Below are 23,764 nucleotides of genomic sequence, written 5' to 3'. Positions count from 1 at the left end.
TTATCTGACATTTCTAAAATCTGAAAAACCCAAGAATTTTGGATAACAGATTATAGATCTGCACAAACAGCACTGGAAATAAGGGTAATGAGACAGCAGGAATCCAAAAGAAAAAAAGAACGGGGGAAGAAGACCACAGAAAGCAAGACCATCGACCCTGAACTGGGACCATCTTTTTCACCTGAGGTCACTAAGGTCAAAGAAAGCTCTACAAGCGGGTAAGATCTGAGCCAAATTTTGAAAGAAGTGTGGGATTTACCTAAATGACAAGACATGAGAAAGGCATTTCAAGCAAAATGGACATGAACAGACATGAAAACACTTCAGACTTCACATATACTCAAGGGACGATGGACCTGCCATTTGCTTTGAATCAATGTTCCATGTTGGACAGTAAGACATTATGTGGAAGAAGTATATGTACTTTAAATCCCATCACAGTCATTCAGCTTTAAATGAACTTTTTCTTCAGAAAAACATTTCTTTTTTATATATGATTTACGGTGGCTGTCAGGATTAAATGAGGTAAATAAAAATTTTAAGGTACTTAATAAGGGTTCAGTGTTCTCTCTTAAAACCCTAAAAAGTTATCTAAAATCTACTTGTCTCACTGTATGTTTCCAGGAAACAGACATTACAGCCTAGCACTTACCAAAAGTATATTAAGATTAAATAAAAGGCTAGTAAATGTCAATAATATAAATACCTAAAGTGCAACAGGAATAAAGAATATTAAAAGACTGTGACACTCAAAACTGGAGACAAATAAATATCCCAAGCTAGAGATCAAAGGGCTACTAATTAACTATTTTTATAGTTATAGTTATAACTAATTATATATTTTTAGGCAAAACAAGTATAAACTATACGGCTCTTTAACAACCATATCACCCTTTGCGAAGACTTAACTACTCTTTTATTTCCAGCTATTAGGAATCTATTCTGATGGTCTATATTTTTGCTCTAAAACCAAAAAATCCAATTGGCCTCTTTTCCTACTAGAGGTTTGAGACCATCTGGCAAACAAAGTCTTCTAGAAATATACACAGTTAATCTAACAGAAACAAATTCACTTTTTCCTGACCTTGCCTGTTAACACTATCTGGAAAAAAGCAAAACCACCACCATAAAAAAATATGCAATGGGAAAATGAAAGTCTCTTCAACAAATGGTGCTGGGAAAACTGGACAGATACCTGCAGAAGAATGAAACTGGACCACTTTCTTACATCATACATAAAAATAAACTCAAAATGAATTAAAGACCTGAATATGAGACCTGAAACCCTAAAAATCCTAGAAGGGAGCACAGGTAGTAACTTTTCTGACATTGGCCATAGCAAAGTTTTTCTAGATATATCTCAAGAGAAATAAAAGCAAAACTATGGGCTCCTGGGTGGCTTAGTCGGTTAAGCGTCTGACTCGGTTTCAGCTCAGGTCGTAATCTTGTGGTCATGGAATCAAGCCCTGTGGCAGGGTCCACGCTCAGTGCACAGTCTGGTTTGGATTCTCTCTCCTTCTCCCTCTGCCCTTCCCCCCACTCGTGCTCTCTCTCTCTCTCTCTCAAATAAATAAATAAAATCTTAAAAAAAAAAAAAAGCAAAAATAAACCACCAGGACTACATCACAATAAAAAGCTTCTACACAGTGGAGTAAACAATCAACAAAATTAAAAGGCAGCCTACTAAATGGGAGAAGATATTTGCAAATCACATATACAGTTAAGGGCTAGTATCCAAAATCTATAAAGAGCTTATATAACTCAACATCCAAAATCCAAATAATCCAATTTAAAAATGGGCAGAAGACATCAACAGACATTTTTCCAAACAAGACAGAGAGCCAACAGACACATGAAAAAAAAATGCTCAACATCACTCATCATCAGGGAAATGTAAATCAAAAGTATAATCTGCTATCACCTCACACCTGTCAGAATGGATAAAATCAAAAACACAAGAAATCACAAGTGTTGGTGAGGATGTGGAGAAAGAGGAACCCTGGTGCACTGTTGGTGGGAACACACACTGGTGCAGGCACTGTGGGAAACAGTATGAAGGTTCCTCAAAAGCTTAAAAATAGGGGAACCTGGCTGGCTCAGTTAGTAGAGCATCCAACTCTTGCTCTCAGGGTCATGAATTCGAGCCCCACATTAGGTGTGGAGCCAAATGAATGAATGAATGAATGAATAAATGAATAAATAAATAAGGTTAAAAACAGAGCTGCCTACAATCCAGTAACTGCACCACTGGGTATTTACCCAAAAAATACAAAAACATTAATTCAAAGGGATACATGCACTCCTCTGTTTATAGCAGCATTATTTACATTGGCCAAATTATGGAAGCAGCCCAAGTGTCCATTTACAGATGAATGGATAAAGAAGATGTGGTATATATATATATACAATGGAATATTATTCCAGCCATAAAAAAGAATGAAATCTTGCCATTTGCAACAACATGGATAGAGGTAGAGAGTATAATGCTAAGCAAAATTAGAGAAAGACAAATAACCCTATGATTTCACTCATACATGGAATCTAAGAAACAAAACAAATGAGCAAAGAAAAAAGAGAGAGAGAGAGACAAACCAAGAAACAGATTCTTAACTATAGATAACAAATATATGGTTACCAGAGGGGAATGGGGGGGGATGGGTGAAATAGATGAGGGGGATTGAAGAGTACACTTTTCACGATGAGAAATGAGTAATGTTAAAAAAAAAAATAACAACAAAACAACAATAACAACAAAGTTGAAAGACTCACACTCCCCACTTTCAAAACTTACTACAAAACTGCAATAATCTGTAGCACAGTATAGATCTATGGAACAATGGAACAGATTAGAGAGCCCAGAAATAAATTCTCACATATCTGGTCAATTGATCTTCAATTCAGTGCCAGGACCATTCAATGGGGAAAGGATCGATTTTCAAACAAATGGTACTGAGAAAACTGGATACCCACAAGAATGAAATCATAACTGTATAGAAAAGTTGGCCCCAAATGGATCAAAGACATAAATTTAAGAGCTAAAACTATAAAACTCTTAGAAGATTACACTGTGAAAAATCTTCATGACCTTGGATTTGGCAACCGTTTCTTACTTATGATGTCAAAAGCATAGGCAACAAAAGAGAAAGATAAATTGGGCTTCATAAAAATTAAAAATTGTATGCATTAGGGGCACCTGGGTGGCTCAGTCGTTAAGCATCTGCCTTCGGCTCGGGTCGTGATCCCAGGGTCCTGGGATCGAGCCCCGCATCGGGCTCCCTGCTCAGCGGGAAGCCTGCTTCTCCCTCTCCCACTCCCCCTGCTTGTGTTCCTCTCTTGCTGTGTCTCTGTCAAATAAAAAAAATCTTAAAAAAAAATTTATGCATTAAAGGACACTATCAAGAAAGTGAAAAGAAAACACACAAAATGGGCGAAAATATTTGTTAAGTCATATATCTGATAAAGGATTGATATCCAGAATATATGAGAAACTTCTACAAGTTAACAACAAAAAACATACCCAATCTAAAGATGGGCAAAGACCTAAATAGACATTTTGCAAACAAGACAAATAAACGGCCAAAAAGCACGTGAAAAGATGCTCATCATTAGTCGTTATGGAAATACAAACCAAAACCACAATTGGATAACACTTCATACATATACCGGCTGGCGATAATTTTAAAAAAGTTTTTTTTTAAATGGAAAATAACAAGTACTGATGAGGATGTAGAGAAACTGCAATGCTCATACACTGCTGGTAGGAATATAAAATAGTAAGCCACTGTGGAAAACAGTTTGGCAGTTCCCCAAAATGTTAAACACAGAACTACCATGTGACCCAGCAATTCCATGTCTGAGCATATAATCAAAAGAATTAAAAACAGGGACAAAGGGAGTCTGCTTCTCCCTCTGGCCCTCCCCCCTCTCATGCTCTCTCTATGTCATTCTCTCTCTCAAATAAATAAATAAAATTAAAAAAAAAAAACAGGGACTCAAACAGAAACTTAGGTATAATACTTATAGCAGCATTATTCACCACAGTCAAGGTGAAAACAACCCAAATGTACATCAACAGATGGATAGGAAAATATAGTACGTACAAACAAAAGAGTATTACTCAGCCATAAAAAGGAATGAGTTCTGATACATTCTGTAACAGGTGAACCTTGAAAACTCCATGCTAAGTGAAATAGGCCAGGCACAACAGGACAATTATTGTATGATTCCACTTATACAAGATACCTACTATAGGCAAATGCATATTAAAAGCAGAATAGAGACTACTAGGGGTTAGGGGGAATGGGGAATTATGACTCACTGAGTACAACGTTTCTGTTTGGGATGATGAAAATGTTCTGGAAATAGTGATAATCATTACACAATACTGTGAATGTACTTAATACAGTTAATTGTACATGTAAAAATGGTTAAAATGGTAAATTCTATATTATGTGTATTTTACCACAATAAAAAAAAAGTTAATCAAGAATTTCTGAACCAATAAAAAAATATAATTACTTGTCATAGTTAAGGGAAATGTTACAACTTTTACCTACATAAGAATCTAGTACCATAGTAATTAAGTATAATACTTTCATAAGCAAACAAATCAACTACGATTTTTTTTTTTTTTTTTTTTTACAAATTGTATTCAGAGAAGTTTACTTATTTAGGTAGGCTTCGAAAAGAATCAAAGGCTTAGATAAAATTAAATTGCCTAATAGTTGTATGCCAGTCTCTAAACCCAAGACATATCAACATTTTGTAACTTAAAATCTATAGAACACGTAATTTTTCAATTATTTTTCATATTCAATTATATATGTTTTCAATGTTACCTACAATTAAGGAAAAAAATTAAAAATGTTCTCTATCGAAAAACAAAACTTAAGAATTTTGCTAAACTACTTAGGAGGATGAGAGAAGTCCAATGATATGATCTAACATATGATATTAGAGCTATAAATTAAAATTTTAAGAAGGCAACTTTCTGAAAGGTACAGCAACTCTCTCCCTGACCGTTCTCAAAAAAAGCTTTGAAATTAGATCTTAGAAATCACAGAAGCTAAAAGTATTTTGATTTCCTTCTTTTTAAAAAATATAGTGGGAGGGGGGCACATGGGTGGCTCAGTTGGTTAAGTACCTGCCTTTGGCTCAGGTCATGATCCTTGGGTACTGGGATCGAGTCCCACGTTGGGCTACCTGCTCAGCAGGGAATCTGCTTCCCCCTCTCCCTCTGACCCTGCCCCCTGCTCGTGCTCTCTCTCTTTCAAATAAATAAATAAAAATCTTTAAATGTGTGTGTGTGTGTGTGTGTATAAAGTTGGAGGATTTGAGAGTGAGAGAAGACAAAACTAATATTCCAGTAGTAGCCAAGGTGTTTAATGTCAGCCGTTACTTAGTTTTGTCCATTGTTTCTCATTATATTTTAGCTTTTTTCCTGGTTTTGCATTTAAAAAAATATGATATGTGTCATCTTTGTGCAGGGGCCATGCTAATCTTCTCTGTATTGTTCCAATTTTAGTATATGTGCTGCTCAAGTGAGCAGTGTTTTATATAATTTTTAATTCGTATTTTTCATATATTTTAATTGGGGCATAAATATTTATGCACAATGTTTAACTCTTATAAAGCATAGCTCTTAAGTATACAGTTCATGGTATGTTACAAATGCATGTATCTAAGTAATTCACCCTAACCTCAAGAGACAGAACATTTCTATCACCCCCAGGAAGTTTCCTGTGTGTCCTCCTAGTCATTCTGGAAGTCTCCTCCCTTACCCCCAGAGGTAATATTCATTTATCTTGCTATTGATATTAATATTCATCCATATTGCTGCATGTATACATAATCTTCTGCTTTTTATTGCCAAAAAGTATTCCACAGTAGGAATATATGAAAATCTATTTTCCTATTAATACACAATGAGTTGTTTCTGGTTTGAAGCCATCATGAATAAAGCTGTTATGAACATTCCTAAACAAGTCTCTCGTGTGAACATGTATTTTATTTCCCTTGGGAGTAATTATGTAGGAATGAAAATGCTAGATCATAAAGTAGGTATATGGTGAACTTTTAAAAACATTGTACCATTTTACACTCCCATCAGCAATCTATCAGAGGTCCAGTTGCTCTACATCTTCACCAAAATCTGGTGTGGTCAAACTGGTCTTTTTTAAAACAAATTTTAGTGAAGTTTAATTTATATATGAGTGTACCCCTTTAAAATGTACAGTTCAATGAATTCTGGCCACTGTACACATTCATAGAACCACAGCCACCATATAATCAAGAACATTTTCATCTCCCCAACTCCCTTCATGCTTCTTTGCAATCAAAGCCTTCCCAGCTCCAGGCAACCACTGATCTACTCTCTCTCACTATAGATTAGTTTACTCAGTTCTGCAATTTTTATGTAAGTAGAATCATGTACTCTTCCAACTCAGGCTTTTTTCTTAGCATTCTGAGATACATTCATGGTACTGAGTATATCAACAGTTTGTTCTTTTTAAATTCCTGAGTAGTATTCCATTACATGGATATACCACAATTTGTCTGTTGATGGATTTTGGGCAGTTTCAAATTTGGGAATACTATGAATAAAGCTGTTAAAGAGGGGCGCCTGGGTGGCTCAGTTGGTTGGGCGACTGCCTTCAGCTCAGGTCATGATCCTGGAGTCCCTGGATCGAGTCCCGCATTGGGCTCCCTGCTTAGCGGGGAGCCTGCTTCTCCCTCTAACCCTCCCCCCTCTCATGTGCTCTTTCTCTCTCATTCTCACTCTCTCAAATAAATAAATAAATCTTTAAAAAAAAAAAAGCTGTTAATGAACATTCATGTACAAGTCTTTTTGTGGACATTGTTTTCAATTCCCTTGAGTAAGTCCCTAGGAGTGGGCCACATAATAAATATATGCTTCACTTCTGAAAACTGCCAAAATATTGTCCTAAGTGGCTATGTCATTTTACATCCCTCTCACAATGTCTGAGTTCAGTTGCCCCACATACCCAATAACCCTTTGTATTTTTATTCTTCTTAATGTTAGCTATTCTAGTGGGAGTACAGTGGTAGTTCATTGTAGTTTTAATTTGCATTTTTTCCCCTACTGGCTGATGCTATTGAACATCTTTTCATGTGCTGATACACAATTCATCTCTCTTTTACCCTTTTTAAAAACTGGGTTGTCTGGAAGCAGGTCCTTGATCAGATACATGTTTTACAAATATTTTCTCCCCACCTATGGCTTTACTTTTCACCTTAATGGTGTTTCACAAAGAGCACAAGTTTTTAATTTTGATGAAATCCAATTTATCCTTTTGTTTCTTTTCTGGTTAGTGCTTTTTGTGTCCCGTCTCAGAACTCACTGTTTACCCCCGAAGTCATATATATTTTGTTCTTGACTAGAAGTTTTACTGTCTTAGCTTTTACATGTATGTCAGTGATCTAATTGGGGTTAACTTTTCTGTGATGTAAGGTAGACATAAAGGTTCATTTTTGTCCATATGGATATCTACTTGTTCAGTACCACTCAAATCACCCCACTGAATTCAAATGATCATGTTTACACGAGTATCCCAACTCTCCACTGCCTTCCATTATTATATGTATCTATCATTAAACCAATTCTATACTATCTTAATTTTTGTAGCTTTGCATATTATAAAATAATAATATAAATAATATAAAACTAATCTTTTTCAAAACTGTTTTGGTTACTCTGTGTCCTTTGAATTTCCAAATAAATTTTAGAATTAGCTTATCTATTTCTAATAAAAAAATTTGTTAAACCTTGCTGGAATTTAATTGGAATTGAGTTGGATTTATACAGCAATTTGTGGCTAAGTCACATCTTAATAATACTGAGTCTTCCAATCCATAAACATAGTATATTTCTCCATTTATTTAGGCTGTCTTCAATCTGTTAAAATAATAAGGGTATTATTTTTATTTCATTTCCCAGTTGTTTCATAGAAATACACTGATTTTTGTACAGTAGCCTTGTATCCTTGTATCTTATGAAAAATCTGCTAGTTCTGAGAAGTGTTTTTGGTAGATCCCTTACAGTGTTCTATGTGCACAATCACACTGTCTGCAAATAAAGATTTTTACTTCTTCCTTCCCTTTTTCCTTCCTTCGATTTCTTTTTCATGATTTATTACATTAAGTAGAGACTCCATAATATTGTTGAATAGAAGTATTGAGAGCAGACACCCTCACCCTGTTCCTGACCTTAGCAGTAAAGTATTCAATATTTCTCCAAGTATGATTGGATAAATTTCTTTATATTCCCAGTTTTCTGAGAGATTTTATGATGAATGAGTGTTAAATTTTGTCAAATGCTTTTTTCTGCATCTACTGATGAGTGGATGATCATATGAATTTTCTCCTTTATTGTATCCTGTTAAACTGTTAATTATTAATATGTTAAAATGACAATCTTTCACTTTTGGGATAACTTCAAGTTAATCATGACATTATTATCCTCTTCATATATTGATAGATTTAACTTGCTAACATTTTGTTAAGAATTTTTGTATCTACAACCATGAGGGTTATTGGTCTGAATTCCTTTCCTTATAATGTTCTTGTTTGGTAATTACCAGGCTCATACTGGCCTCATAAAAAGGAGATGGGAAATGTTCCCTCCACTTCGTTTTAAAAGTTTGTATAGAATTGGTATGATTTCTTCCTCAAACATGTTATAGAATATGTCATTGCAGCCATCATGTTCTGGAGTCTTCTTTGTGGGTAGGTTTTTAACTACAAATTCAATTTCTTTCACATATATGGCACTAGTCAGATTTTTTTTTTTATTTCTCCTGAGGCAGTTTTGGTAATTTGTATCTCTCAAGGTGTAATATTGTGATTTACAGTAAGAAATACATATTTGGTCTTCATCCCCATTCCCAGCACAGAGCTCCTAAAACCCTTGGAATTTCCTAAGTGGTAAGAGCAACAAAGGTGTCTTTTGTTGTGTTAATGAGGTGACTTTTGGACGGCACCTAAGGATAGGGCCTGGTTGCCAAGAGAACCAAACCTATGATTAGAGAGTGGAACTTTCAATCCCACCCCTCTGACCTCAGGGGAGGAGAAAGGGGCTGGAGCTCAAATCATTTGCAATGGCTAATCATGTAATCAATTATGCACATGTAATGGAGCCTCCATAAAAATCCAAAAGGATGGGGTTCAAAAGCTTCCAGGCTGCTGAACCCGAGAGGATTTGGGGAGAGCAGTGTGCCTGGAGAGGGCATGGAAGCTCTACACCTTTCCCAGTACCTTGCCCCATGCCTCTCTCCCATCTGGCTGTTCCTGAGTTATATTCTTTTATAAGAAACCAGTGATCTAGTCAGTAATATGTTTCTCTGAGTTCTGTGAGTCATTCTAGCAAATTAACTGAACTCAAGGGGGGGGTGTTGGAACCTCCGATCTACAGCCATCTACAGCTGGTGGATCAGGCAACAAACCTGGATTCGCAATGGGTGGCTAAAGGGTGAGGGGGCAGTCTTATAGGACTGAGCCCTTAATCTGTGGGATCTGATGCTATGGTGTTGTTATCTCCAAGTAGACAGTGTCAGAATTGAGTTGAATGGTAGAATACCCAGCTGATGTTGGAGAATGGCTTGGTTTGGGAACCCACTCCCCCCATATACACAAACAGATCTGAATGGGTACAGATTCCTTACACAAAATCTGCTCATTTCATCTAAATTGTCAAATTCACAGACATAAGGTTGTTCATAATATTCCCTTTTTATCTTTTTAATGTCTGCAGGCTCTGAATGATGCCTCCTCTTATTCCTGATTATTGGCATTTTATGTTTTCCCTCTTAATCACATGAACTGAATTCTAAAGTTTGAAATCCTTTTCAGAGACTGACATAAAGTCGTTATCTGGTCGGCTGTCAATTCAAAGCCAACTAGAAAAGACACACTGTCAAAAATATGCTAAACATTTCACCACAGTTTGGCAAAATCAAGTAGTATCCACTTTCTAAGCCATGTGTTTTTGGTATCCTTATGCATCCTGAATATATATGAAAAGTTCAGAGCCTTAAGTATCTGCCGACCTTTTTCCTAGAGATCCCACTTGATCCAAACACAATATTTTAGTAACTAGTTTAAAGTAAGAGTTGATACCAGATTATGATCAAACAGAGACAGCCAAGAGTGGTGACAGAAGCTAAGGATTAAATAGGGAAAAATGACTCTTCTTCCAAATTCCTCACCTAAACTGAAGACAATTTGCATTATCTCTTGTCTAGAGCAGATGCAGTTCTAGTAACCATAAACTATGATTACAATATGAAGTTCTGTCACTATCTTCATCTAGGGATTCTAGTTTGGCTCATACCACCCCAAAAAGGCTCCAGGCGTACTTAGTCTCTCCCACTAAGTCTATAGTGTAACTGTACCTACTAGTATGATTTTTAATCAACTGCACATTTTGCTAAGGCATTACTGGTGCTCTAGGCAGCCAAAACTAGAGAGAGGCAGAAATGAAGGCAGCTAAAAAAAACAAAACAAAAAAGTATATCAATTAAAAAATGGGCAAAGGACCTAAGCACACATTTCTACAAAGATACACAAATGGCCAATACGCATGCAAGGGGTGCTGAACCTCACTAATCATCAGGAAAATGCAAACCAAAACCACAGTGAGATATCACCTCATCCTGTTAGAATGGCTATTACTAAAAAAAAAAAAAAAAAAGCAAACGGTGTTAGTGAAAATGGGGGAAAAAAAGAGAACCCTGGCACACTGTTGCTGAGAATGTAAACTAGTATAGCCATTATATGGAGGCGCCTCAAAAAAGTAAAAATAGACCTATCATATGATCCAGCAACCCCACTTCTGGGTACTTATCCAAAAGAACTGAAATCAGGATCTCGAAGATAATATTATTCAGACTTAAAAAAGAAAGAAATCCTGCCATTTGTGACAACATGAGTGAACCTGGAGAATATTATGCTAAGTGAAATAAGCAAGTCATGGAAAAGTAGATAAATACTGTATGATCTCACTTATATGTGAAATCTGAAATAGACTCACAGAAAAAGAGAGTACATTGCGAGGGGCTAGGAAGTAGGGGAAATGGGGAGGTGATTGTCAAAGGGTACGAAGTCTCACTTATGCAAGATTCTGGAGACCTACTCCAGAGCTTAGTGCTTATAGCTAACAATACTGTATACTTAAAATTTGCTAAGAGGGTAGATCTTATGTTAAGAGCTCTTACCACACACACACAAAAATTGCAGTAACATTAATACAGGGGCAAGAGGAAACTTGAGGTCATGATTATGTTTATGGCCTTCATGGAGGGAATGGTTTCATGGTGTATACTTATCCCCAAACCCAGAGTTGTACACATTAAATATGTAAGCTTTTTACATATCAATCATACCTCAATAAAGGTATGTAAAATATTCAGAACTCTAAAATATTTGGGTGTCTAACACCTAGTACAACAGGCGGAACTTTGAAGAAGCAGCGCTGGACCTCTGTTTAAACAGCTTTATATCCAAGTCAACTAGGGAAGCTGGGATTTCCTATTAACTCAGAGGCACTGTCTTTATCCTAGGAAAAGAAAGCGAAAGAGAAATCCATTCACCACTGCCATTCCTTCTTCTATTGATATAGTCATATCTGCTTTTTAGTGTCTCTTGAAACAGATTCAAGCATGGGGTCTAAACTAAACATCACTTCCTACAAGACAAGAAATACATTGCATATATGCCATCACAGTTTTCTCAAAGGCTTCTCTTAATCCTTTGAATTCAAATCATTCTCTCTTGAGATGCCTATCAACCTCAGTTATGCCTCCTTCATTTGCTTACTGGTCTCACTCTGCCAGATCCTCCCTATCTTGCCAGTGGCTTTGCTCCTTCTCCAACACCACTTTCGATGACTTCAAGAAATCCTGCTTCTTTTAAAGAGTTGGCAAGTGGACTCTGTAATTAGCTTACATTGTATTTGCATTGTGTTATCCAGTGTATCTCACATTCCATGAGATTGAAAGACAAGACTGATTCAACGGACAGACAGGAGAGCTGCTGGTGTTAGATGAGGGGGGGTATGTAGAGAGAATTCTTCTGTTGATGATTTGTTTGTTATTATTACGTCAGAATACCTTCTGAAACCCTTCATAATGTATACTTAAGAGCACCATAGATATATATATATATATGAATGACAAATATGAAAGGGCACATACAGAGAGAGAATAAGTATATACATATTTTATTCCATTGTAACTTTTCCTATTCTTGATAGTTAACATGAACAAATGACTAAAAGACGCACTAGAGAAATTATTCTAACAGTTACTTGCTTAAATATACGCTTCTGTAAATGACATTAAACAAATGACTTTTATAATACAGCTAAAAGGTAACTATAGCTTCAATATGACCAGAGTCCGAGCTCTATCGCCTTAAAAATGTTAACTTTTGATCAAAGTATAACATACACACAAAAATGTGTGACACGTATCACTGCTGAATTTTAAAGTGCTCTTTGACATGAAGTTTATTTTATCCGAGAAGAATATTACTTCGGAATACTAATGACATGTAGAAATACATATGATTACAAATAGGAGAAAAATAATTACAATTTTAATCTTGAAATTTTCACTTGTTTAGTCATTTAAACTTTCTCTCCATATTTTTGCCTGTTTTCTTTACACTGATTTCAATTTGGTCAGAAAAATTCCAAAATCAGGGTACCGTAAGAATTCAGACTTTGGAAGGAGCTATGAATGTCTTTTAGTCCTGTTTTTCTCAAACTTGGAAGGTCACCAGCGGATCTTTTTAAAAGTTAAGGCTTTTCAGTCTCACTTCCAGGGATTCTAATTCATTAGCTTAAAGGTGGAAAGAAGAATCTGTGGTTTTATAAGTTGTCCAAGTGATTCTAATAATCACCCAGATTTGCCTGACTTAAATTCCTACCAACACAGGAATTCTGTCTGTTATTCCCCAAGTGAAGGTCAACCTATCTGCAAAGAATACATTCAGTCTGTTACCTTCTATTAAAAAATTTTTTCTTCTGAATACTGAGCTGAATAAATTGGCTCATCTATCTATCCACTGATCCTAGCTCTGTCCTTCATAGCCATACAAAATAAATCTTATCTCTTTCCCATATTACAATCCTTAAAAATACCTTTGTACAGGGGTTCCTGGGTGGCTCAGTCGTTAAGTGTCTGCCTTCGGCTCGGGTCATGATCCCACGGTCCTGGGATGGAGCCCCGCATCGGGCTCCCCGCTCAGCGGGAAGCCTGCTTCTCCCTCCCCCAATCCCCCTGCTTGTGTTCCCTCTCTCGCTGTCTCTCTCTCTCTGTCAAATAAATAAATAAAAATCTTAAAAAATAATACCTTTGTACAGTGCTTTCTAAGTTTCTTTTCCTCCATTTACAAAATTGGTAAGATATACATACGTGTGTGTGTCTAAGTGTGTATATGTCTATTTATCCACTATCCATCTACATAGAGAGACCCACATGTACAGAAGAGGTGCTGACCCCCACCCACATAGTTCAAAATTTCTGTATAACTCTCTATTCCCCAAAACTTACTGTTGACTGGACACCTTACTGATGACACACAGTTGATTAAAACATTTTGTATATGTATTATATAGTGTATTCTTACAGTAAAGTAAGCTACAGAAAAAATGTTATTAACAAAATCATAAAGAAAAGAAAATATATCTACAGTACTGTCTTGTTTTTGTTAAAAAATATCCGCATGTAAGTAGACCCACACAGTTCAAACCTGTGCTGCTCAGGGTCAACTGTATATATCTTCCCTATCGGCAGAAAACAGTGTCTATAATATATCATTAAATGAAAAAAAAAGTAAATTGAAAACATTTCCTAAAAGCATTATAATAAATATCTGATTTAGACTGGTACCCAGAGCATTTCCTTCCCTTCACATTCACTAGGTGGGTATGTTTCCAGAAGCCGATACACAGAACCCAGAGGAGAAAGTAAGGCTCATTGACCAAGCTAACACAAGTTCTTTTAAATATAGAATCTTTACTTATTAGCAAACTTCTGGGGATTAAAGATGCCTAGATAGCTTGAGGCTTAAAAAAAAAATGATGCCTATTAATCCCCAAGATCATAGGAGATAAGACATATCCAGGAGAAATGTAATCACAAATCCAGCTTTCTATCTATTGATACTTAAGGATACTCTCCACATTGTAAGAAAAAAGAACATCTTGATTTTCTTAAGACGTTCTGTCAAGATATATGAAAGATTAATGAAGTGAACAAGAGTGTAAGTCAAGAGACTGAGACTATGTCCTCACTCGGTTAAAAGAAGGAAAAAGAAGTTGCGGAATCAGGAGCAGCACTCCATATGTAGCACTATTGCTGAGTGCCAGATGTGGATCCAGAAGAGGGGTGTGCGACAAGGGGAAAAGGCAGAAGAAACCAATTCTGAATCAAGACCACGCCCAGTATCAAATGAAAGACTCAAGAGCAGCCAGTGTGACTAAGGAAAAGTAAATACACTCTTTAACTTGCCATTTTTTGATAATAATAGCTTGCTCTGGTCTGCCTAAAAACTTTCCCAAAGGTAGGTGAGCATTCAGAAATATCAAATTTGGGTTCTCAATCTATTCCCTTATTCACAAATCTACACAATGGGATTCCTTGCATATTAATAAATAACTCGAAAAAAGAGGACTTACAAAAAGCAATTTCCATTACATTTAGTTTTTAAAACAAAGTACAGTGTATCCATTTGTCTCTCAGATGATTTTAGAAGTACAAAAGGCCATCTTCCAGATTTTATTGTGAAATAACCTATTTGCACAATACTCAATTTTTTTAAGAATATGAAGCTTCACTAAAAAACTATTTTGGTGGAAGCAATCCAAAATGAAGCTTTTACATGAAGATGTCTTCCTACTCCAAACCAACAGAACATATAGAAGGCTCATAAGATTTAACGTATTTAATTATTTATGGTCAATTAAAATTAGATAAATAACAGGACAATCTTTAAGTCCAATAACTTTTTTGTTTACTAATCTAATCACATAGACCAGAAAGAAAAACAAGTGCCTCCCATATGGTCTTTCTGTAACAGAAAGTAGCTGCACTCAGTAACACATCCGTGCGTCTTTACCCACACTAGCATTGCTCACGCTGAAATCACCATATTGTTAACTATCATAAGATGACAGGTCCCTTCACAAAGCAAAGAACAAAAGAAACGGATTATCACGTTTATACTAGAATTATCTGACCTGGTAGAAACTAAAGAAATGAAGAAAGGATCAGAGATTCTGTAACCAAGGAATAAGGACCTCACAAAATGTTTATCTTAGAAAAATGAATGCTAAGGAACACTGACAATGTATGGAGAAATTTTCTGCAGCCAGGGGTACTCATTTGTTGATGGCCTGTATCTAGTGACAGGGTCCCACCCAATCCATTCAAATCGGGACTTCTGCTGAAATGTCACTTCATACCTGCTGCTGCTTCTGCTAGTCTGAATTCTGGCAGGCTTCACCTTTAATCCCAACCCGCAGCATAAAGCTTTTGACATGCAATGGTATTCTGACATACAGACTCAGGTATACAAAGGAACATATGTTTAAAGTTAAATAATAGTGTTATATTACATGGTAGTACAACGAGCCTAGAATGAATCCTCAGCCTCCCCTGAAAAAAAACACATGCTTTTAAAAAAATACTCAAGTATTGCTTTGAGTAGTGTGTATCCTTTTCAAAAAGTATTTAAGTATTATTTTAAGCAGTGTAGGTTTTCTAGAAACCACATTTCCACAAGACTAGTAACATATTGCCTATTTTTAAAAATCTGTAAATGGTGTCTTTTTATCATAGTTTTGGAATTAAGCAAAAAAGAGAAAATACAAAAACAATATAATCCCCAAATTCTCATCATCTAGAATTAACAACTGCTAACATTTTGTCATAATCAATGTCGTGATCATTTTTAACTTGTAATGAAATGTTTATATTACAAGATATTTAATAAAGAACATTAGTATATTAGCCATTCATTTTAAGAAAAAAAATTTTACCAATACAGGCATATTATCTTTTTATAGTTTCCCCACCAGCCTCATTCCCCATCCACTGGTGTGTTAATTACCATTATCTCACCTCTTAGTGCAAATTATTTCATACGTGTGTGCTACACACTGGGTTACTGTTACTTGGTTACCAGCTTCCCAAAGGGAGGAAAGATGCAAAGAAAAAAGGCACCAAAGACGTGAAGAGCAGTCCTAATGGAAATGGAGGTCTAGAAGACAAAATACTCATACCCTACACACTTCTGTACAATCTACATTAAGTATTCACATGTTATGTACCCATATACAAATTCAGTAACATTTTAGTCTTAATGTAACATTCTTAGTCTTGATTCATTATTCACTCATTGGAAAAAATATTTGTGGGCCAATAATGGGCTAGGCGTTCTTCTTGGCACAGAAAATACCATGTGAACAAAACGAACTGCACTTAACACTTTTATTTTAGATATATGATCTGCCCGAACAAATAAGCAAAATCAGATGGATAAGCATGTCACATGGAGAGTAACAGGGGAGAAAAACACAGCAAGGAAGGAGGGCAGGTTGTGTCGCGGGAGAAGGGGAGAGGGGTTCAATCAACTCAATGGTCAGCAAAGGCCTCACTCAGGTGACCTCAAGGCCAAAACCTCCAGGAGATGAGGAAACGAGCCCTGGGGATGCCTGAGCGGGGACAGAGCTCCAAGTGGAGGGTACAGCTAGTGGTGGGAAGGCTCTGGGGGATGCCATACTCAGTGTGTGTGCACAAGAGTCCAGAATGGCTAGTACAGAGCGAGGACAGTGAGAGCAGCAGGAGGTGAGATTCGGGAGGTGGGAGGGCAAACTGTGCAAGGCTTTGCCGGGCACGGAAGAACTTCGGCTTTTAACCCTGAGGGAAATGAGAAGCCTCCTGAGGACTGTGAGCAAAGGAGTGACATGCTCCAATTTACAGAAGGTCCACTCTGGTTCCTGTGTGAACAGACTGGAGGCTGGCAAGCACGTGAAGCTGTGAGACAGTCAACCAGACTTGCATGGTACGCATGAGAGAGATCAAAGATCACTCCAAGAAGCCTGACCCGGAAGGCAGGAGTGCTGGTGCTGGAGAGAAGAAAACTAGGAAGGTGGGCAGGAGGAGATGTAGAGAATCAGGAGTTCGGTTTTTGATATGCCCCTTTACTACTCAAGTGGAGACTGAGTGGTCAGGTGGACGTAGGAATCTGAATTCAAGGGATACAGAGACCAAACGGGTGGAGACCACACACACACACACACACACAAATATATAGACATAAATATGGATTATCAGTATATACTTGATGTTTAAAGTCATGAAAGCGAGCACAGAGAGAAGAAAAGAGGGTCAAGCTCTGATGTACATGAAGATTTAGCAGGCCAGAAAGGTGAGGAAATCCAGGTACTGAGAAGTGAGAAGGAGAGATCATTGAGGTAGGCGGATAATCAAGACAGTACCGGGTACTGAAGCTAAGTGGACAGTGAATAAAAATTAAAGCCCTTCCTACATATTCACTAATTCAACACTATTTACTGAGCACCTACCATGAGCCCGACACAGGAGAAGCAAACACGGTGCCTGTTCTTACGGGGGTTGGCAGTCCAGGGGGGAATAGAAATAAATAAACTTGCAAGCACTATTCCTGATAAAGTACAGGGTGTTTTGGGATAATGCTCTGGGGCAGCTAATCCCGTCTTGGAGTCAGGAAAGGCTTTCCTGAGGAAGTGATGTTGAAGAAGAGACCAGAATGAGGAGGAAAATCAGGCATGGAGGAGAGAGGGGTGGAGGAGGGGCAGGTGGAAGGAAGGGTGGGAGGAAACAGCATTTGCAAGGACCCGAAGTGGAGAGGCTTGTGGAATGGACAGCATGAGAAGGGTGGGCCAGATTATTTACTGTCCTTGCAGACTTCTCAGGAGTTTGAACTTTATCCCCAAGGCAATGGGAAGCCAGAAAATTGTTTTACACAGGGGAACGGAACAATCGGCCTTCGATTTCAGGAGGAGCACTGTGACTATGGCAGGGGTAGAGTGCTGCTCAAGGCTGGGCAACTGGGAAAGTAGTTAGGAAGCCTGGCTGGCCGGTGGCTCAACACTGAGATGCAGCTGACCTGACCTCAGGTAGTGGCGGTGGGATGTGGAATGCAGACTCGACAGGACTTTGGATGGGAGGAATGAGGAGAGAGAAGGGTCAAGGATGATAACCCGGTGTTTGCCTGAGACAGATAAGGAGATAGCGGTGCTACTCGCTAAAAGAAGCAAGAGGGGAAGGTTGCTGGTAAGAGTAGAATTTGTTAAGTTTGAAATGCCCATGGGCAATTAAAAAACAAAACAACTGTTTAGTAAATAGGCAAAAGGCTACATAGGTCTGGAGATCAACTACAAAACCTGGGACTGAGCTCTAAATTTGGAGTCCCCAGGATGCAGATTAAAGCCATGGGAGAGCGTAAAATGAAACCCAGAGAGTGAAAAAGAGAAGAGGAATGGCAAAAGCCTGGCTCTACATAAAGCCAATGTGAAAGGGCAGAGAGGAAGAGGAACCCCAGGGAGAGGGAGAGAGAGCAGAAGAGCGCCTGAGAAGGAACAAGGGAGTCTGGGATAAAAGCAAAGTGCACAGTATTCCAGAAAGAAAAGCAAAAGTATGAATCCTCATGAGTTCATACACAGAAAAATGCCTTGCTGTATTACTTACATTATTCCAAAGTCAACCTACAATTATCTTTCATCAGCTATAATACTTAGTCATAGGATAATCTTAGTCTAGATGAAGAAGCCAGACATAAAATGAAATAAATTAATTATTATACTGATTAGCATCAGCAAACACATCTGTTTTAACAACAGACAATGAAAGTGCTAAAAATTCTATTACTGGGCAAAACTATTGCCTACAGATAAAAAGTAAAATAAATATTAGAAATAGGAAAAGTAGGGGCGCCTGGGTGGCTCAGTCGGTTAAGCGGTTAAGCATCTGCCCTCGGCTCACGTCATGATCGGGGTCCTGGGATCAGCCCTGTGTAGGGAATCCCTGCTCAGGGGGCAGTCTGCTTCTCACTCTCCTTCTGCCTCTCCCCCTGCTTGTGCGCTCACTCTCTCTGTCAAATAAATGAATAAAATCTTAAAAAAAAAAAATAGGAAAAATAATGTGGTCTAAAAAGCTGAGGAATAAGTTTTCACCTTTGGTTAAAAAAAAAAAAGAGGCAAGCTGAACCTTGAAGGATGAGCTCTATAGGATATGAAAGGGGTGATCACATCACCAAGGATTCAGGGTCTAAATTAAGCGATTTTGTGAGCAAAGCCACTCAAGGTGAGATGTCGGAACACTTCACAGACCAGACTGTACACAGGCACACACCAAAACACACTTACCAGCTCAGAGTGAATGATACGATTATTTGCAGACATGCAAAGTCTATAACTCTGCATGAATAGAACTATGCCATCCTAACTGTACAATCCCAAGATACAACTCTAGAATGTAATACTTATAATAAAATTAAACACAAAAATTAAGTGCAGTGTTCCAAGACTTAAATATGTATCAACCCAAAGTATTCCAGTGGTAACTCTCTCTTTATCACTAATATTCACAAGATTTAAAGTGCATCAGAAGTATCAATGAGAGCTAAATACACAACAATGAAACAGGCAATAATTACTCCTTAAGCTGAGATTTTAAAACGCTGTCTGACCGCATACAGCCCCTTTATTTCCATTCCCACATATTATGCAAAAAATACCTACCTATTCTTTAAAAATCCAAACAATATGATAGCTTAATACCAAACTCAAGTTCTGTGTATAATCTTTAAATGAGCAAAATACAGGCAATATAATGTTTTCTTCGTCCCCAAACTACAAATAATATGCCTATGCCAGCAGTAACAGTCAAATGAAAACAAATTTCACAGCCCTTAAAAAAATACGAAACTGTCAGTGTTAATATAAGGAAGTTTGCAGCTGGAAACACTGCTCTCTAGCCAAGGACAAGATGTATCTATTATAAATTCTTGGTTTGGGGAGATCCCTTAAATGACCAAAAAAAAAAAAAAAAATCAAATAATACTGTTTTTGCAAATATAATGCAAATAGCATGCTAATTAAAGTATTCACAAGACAAAGACAAATGAGGCTTTGGGACCACAGTACATATTATTATGTAACTACAATACACATTAAGCAATCACCAAGTTGGAGGTAGGCCTTCCAAAAGGAGTTATTATGGTTTACCATGATCAGAGGATTGTGGTGTTATACTTAATCACGTTTTTACCTGCAAGCAGGTGTTTACAGGTGTCAAAAAGTAAAACACTGATTCTAACTGTAAACTTCTAGTTCCAAGGAGTTGTACAGTACCCACCTCCCTGTATTTTCTGCATAAACTTTCTAATCCAGTATGAAGTGAGCTACATGAGGCAAGTTTCTCTGCATGCTTTAAAAACAAAAATTTAACTTGACTCATTTTTATTAAAATGCCAAAACTCACACCCTCAAGAACTAGACCTTGTTTCGATGGCCGTGAAGTAAAAATTTAACACTTACAAGGTACAAAAGAAATAGTGAGAGTAAAGCCTCTTTGGGGGATGTTACTATAATCTATTCAATCCTTCAATAAAAATATAGATGGCTCAAAAGTAAAGTTTAAAGGGTAACAATATTTAGTACATTTAGCAAGGAAATTACAGAAACCAATAACCAAGTAAACACAAAACAGTCATTATAGAATGAAATATAACATATAGAGAATATATATATACACACATATATAAAGAAAAGAAAGAATATAAGAGGCAACAGGGCATATGGGTGTCATAAATCAATGGATTTTCTGATTTCTGTCCTGCCTGCTCAAAAATTTCAGGAAGCCTGGCATATAATCATCTGAGCCCTCCCAAAGATGATGGTCTAAAGGCAACGCAAGCCACCTGACACCCCAGGGCAGCTCACAGAACTTCTGAGCAGTGAAAAGAAGGGCATAAATAAGAGGAGAGTAATGTCAGGAGATTTTTCAGGGAGTTGGAATTACAACTCTATAAATCTGTTTTTCAGGGCTGTGCTTAAACTGTCCACGGGAAAAGACTTGTTTTTCTACCCAGAGCAGAGATCCACATCAACAGCAAGCCAGAATACCCACCAAAGCCAAAGTGAGACTGAGGTCCCGTTACAACAAGCATACCAGCTGCCCTCTCTCCACCTCTGGTAGCCAATCTTGCATACATACCCACAAAATGCACAAAGGCATCCCCTAACCTGCCCAACTCCAAATCTACTGGAGGATGGGAACTGAAGGAAAAGAGAGACACTTGCAGTATTCCCAGTCACCTGAAATGGGAGAATTCCCTACTCTGAGGTGATGCATGGGCAAGATGGGGAATTTCAAAGTGAAGAAACCCTTCTTGCAGAAGAATCACTGGAAGTTCCTGGAAACAAAAATGGGCAAGGTTGCACCGCCCTAGGGTCAAGCTGGGACACTCCCACAAATCAGCCCAAAGGCCCCAAAGCCTCTCCAGAGGCCCATGGCAGCTGACCCACCCCCATCCCACCCCACCCCACCGGCAGGACACATTGTAGACAGTGGCCCAAAGATGCTGCCTCTGTGCTTACCTCACAGGTGGGGGACCCGCAGGCCTTGAGCTTGTCACCATCTCCCTCCGGTAGACCAGTCCGACGTGTGGCCATCATTTCATTTCAAATTACAAAGAAGGGACCAACCCTTTGGAGTCCACATTGGGGGGGGGGGGGGCGGAATGCCACCACACACCAAAAAGGGAAGAATTCCACACAAGGCTCCGAGGAGGTGCAGGGCTGGTGAAACAAGTAATGTGCCTGGGGAATGAAATGTTTTTATGAGGCCCCTTCAAAAACGCCCTGATTGATTTCTTCGGACTTCAACTGACTTCACCGTCTTCGTCCATTTCTCGAGACTTAAAAAACAAAGAAGACGGGTCTTCTTGGCAGCTAATGAGGCCAACTGCAGAAAGCGGTCCCCCTCCTCCTCCCAGCGCTACTCCGTGACCAAGAGGAATCTGAGTGGGTCGCGAAGGCTCGAGCGTCAGCTCCCAAAGAGATCTCTCCTGGAACAGGGAATAGTTAAAGGGCATGAACTTTCTCCAGACGCTGACCTTAGCCTTGCCACAAGTCTACACCAAGTTCGCGGTTCCAACACTTAGGAAGATTATTCGGTCCCTGCTGATGAACCTCACGCACTCAAAGAGGAAATAATCCTCCCAGACAAAACAGAAAGAAAAAAGGAAAAACCTATAAATCAGGAAAAAAAATGAGAAGCATCGGAACTGCACGGTGGTTGCGTCAAACACGCCTGGTTGGTGTGCAGCCTTCAGGAAAAAAAAAATTCCCTTTTCAAGTGCATTTTAATTAATGTATTTTCTGGGCAGTAGAGAGAGTGTATAGGCTCTTGGGCATCACCCAGATACGTACACTTAACGGAAGTTTTCTCCCCACGAGATTAAAATGGAATACTTTTCAAAAACCCTGCTCACTCCCCTACACCCCCCACCAAAATAAAAACAAAAAGCCAGCCTCGGAGGCGGGCAGCGCCGGCTCGGCCGGCGTTTGCTGGCGGGCGGGGTGAGTCTGGGCGCCCGCACCCGTGCCCCTGCGCCCGGAGGCTGCCCCCGAGGAGGCGGCTGTTTTGCTTGGCCCGCGGCGGGGCTGGGCGGGGAGGTGTGCGCGGCCGCGGGTGGGACCCGGGCGCAACTCCCTCTCCGGGGCATTATTCTGGAGCGACAGAAATGAAGCCGCAGCCCGGGCAACTTTTATTTACTTGCTGCTCCCCAAACTACCATTCGACACACTATCTTTCCCTTTCCCTGGGGCCACCAAGGGAAGACAAAAAAAAAAAAAAAAAAGGAAAAAGAAAACCACCACCCACCTACCACTATTTCCTCCGCCCCTTCCAGAGGCGGGTCGGTGATCTCGATCTCCCGGGAAGGGAGACCCAAATATGTACTTTTAAAACAAGGTGTCGGGAGACCCGGGGGAAAAACAAAAAACGAGGGGCTTACCCTTCCCAGCCCGCTTGGCCCAGGTTTCGAGGCGCGGCGGCGAGCAGGAGCGGGGACGCGGGCCGGGCGCCGGGCCCGGCCGGGACGCGCTAGGCCGCAGGCTCGGTTAATATTCATGAGCGGACGGGAGGCGCCCCTCCTCCACGGCCGGCCGGCCGGACCCCGGCGCCCGCCGCCGGCCTTTGTGCCCTTCCCTCCTTCCTCCGGCCCTCCCTCGCTCCGCACACGCGGGCGCGGCCCCTCCGCCCCCGCCGGGTGCCCGCCGCGGGCTCCCTCCGGCCCCGCGCCAGCGCCGGGCGGGGTGGCCTGAGGTGGCGGGAAGGGAGGGAGCCCGCGGCGAGCCGGGCTCTCCACCCGCCCGCGGGCGCTGAGCCCTCTCGGCTAAGGCGGAAAGTAAAACAGACACGCACCGGAGAAAGCGGGGGCGAGTGGATCCACTCGGGGCTGGCCGGCCCCAGGCAGCGCGTCCCGCACGCCCGGCGCGAGCCGGACCGAGCAGGAGGACGATCCGGCGCTGCCCCGCCGCCGCCGCCGCCGCCGCCGCCGCGCTCCGAGGCCGCCGCCCCCGGCCGGCCGCTCCCAGGCACCGCCGCGACCTGCCCCGGCCGGCCCCGGGCTCTCGGCCGCCGCGGGAGGGCGTGGGGCGGGGCGGCGGCCGCCGGACTCTCCCCTCGCCTCG

General features: G+C 39.8%; 1 protein-coding gene and 1 pseudogene across 1 annotated transcript in view; both read right to left on the bottom strand.

Moving 5' to 3' along the window:
- The window catches only part of ARHGAP21 (Rho GTPase activating protein 21), a 131,025-nt gene extending 107,364 nt beyond the window's left edge, over window positions 1–23,661 (bottom strand). Inside the window, 2 exon segments of the mRNA XM_073885627.1 lie at window positions 21,665–22,134; window positions 23,496–23,661. Of these exon segments, the coding sequence (XP_073741728.1) occupies window positions 21,665–21,742 (78 nt within the window). The 5' untranslated portion in view covers window positions 21,743–22,134; window positions 23,496–23,661.
- LOC112839103 (U6 spliceosomal RNA) lies at window positions 5,455–5,548 on the bottom strand (annotated as a pseudogene).
- Window positions 23,662–23,764: the final 103 nt, after the last annotated feature.

The sequence above is a fragment of the Callorhinus ursinus genome, unplaced genomic scaffold (genome assembly GCF_003265705.2).
Source record: "Callorhinus ursinus isolate GAN/ISIS: 27379988/994484 unplaced genomic scaffold, GSC_fseal_2.0 scaffold63, whole genome shotgun sequence".
NCBI lineage: Eukaryota > Metazoa > Chordata > Mammalia > Carnivora > Otariidae > Callorhinus > Callorhinus ursinus.
The sequence above is the reverse complement of the archived record's forward strand: the minus strand, read 5'-3'. Positions and strand labels throughout refer to the sequence as shown.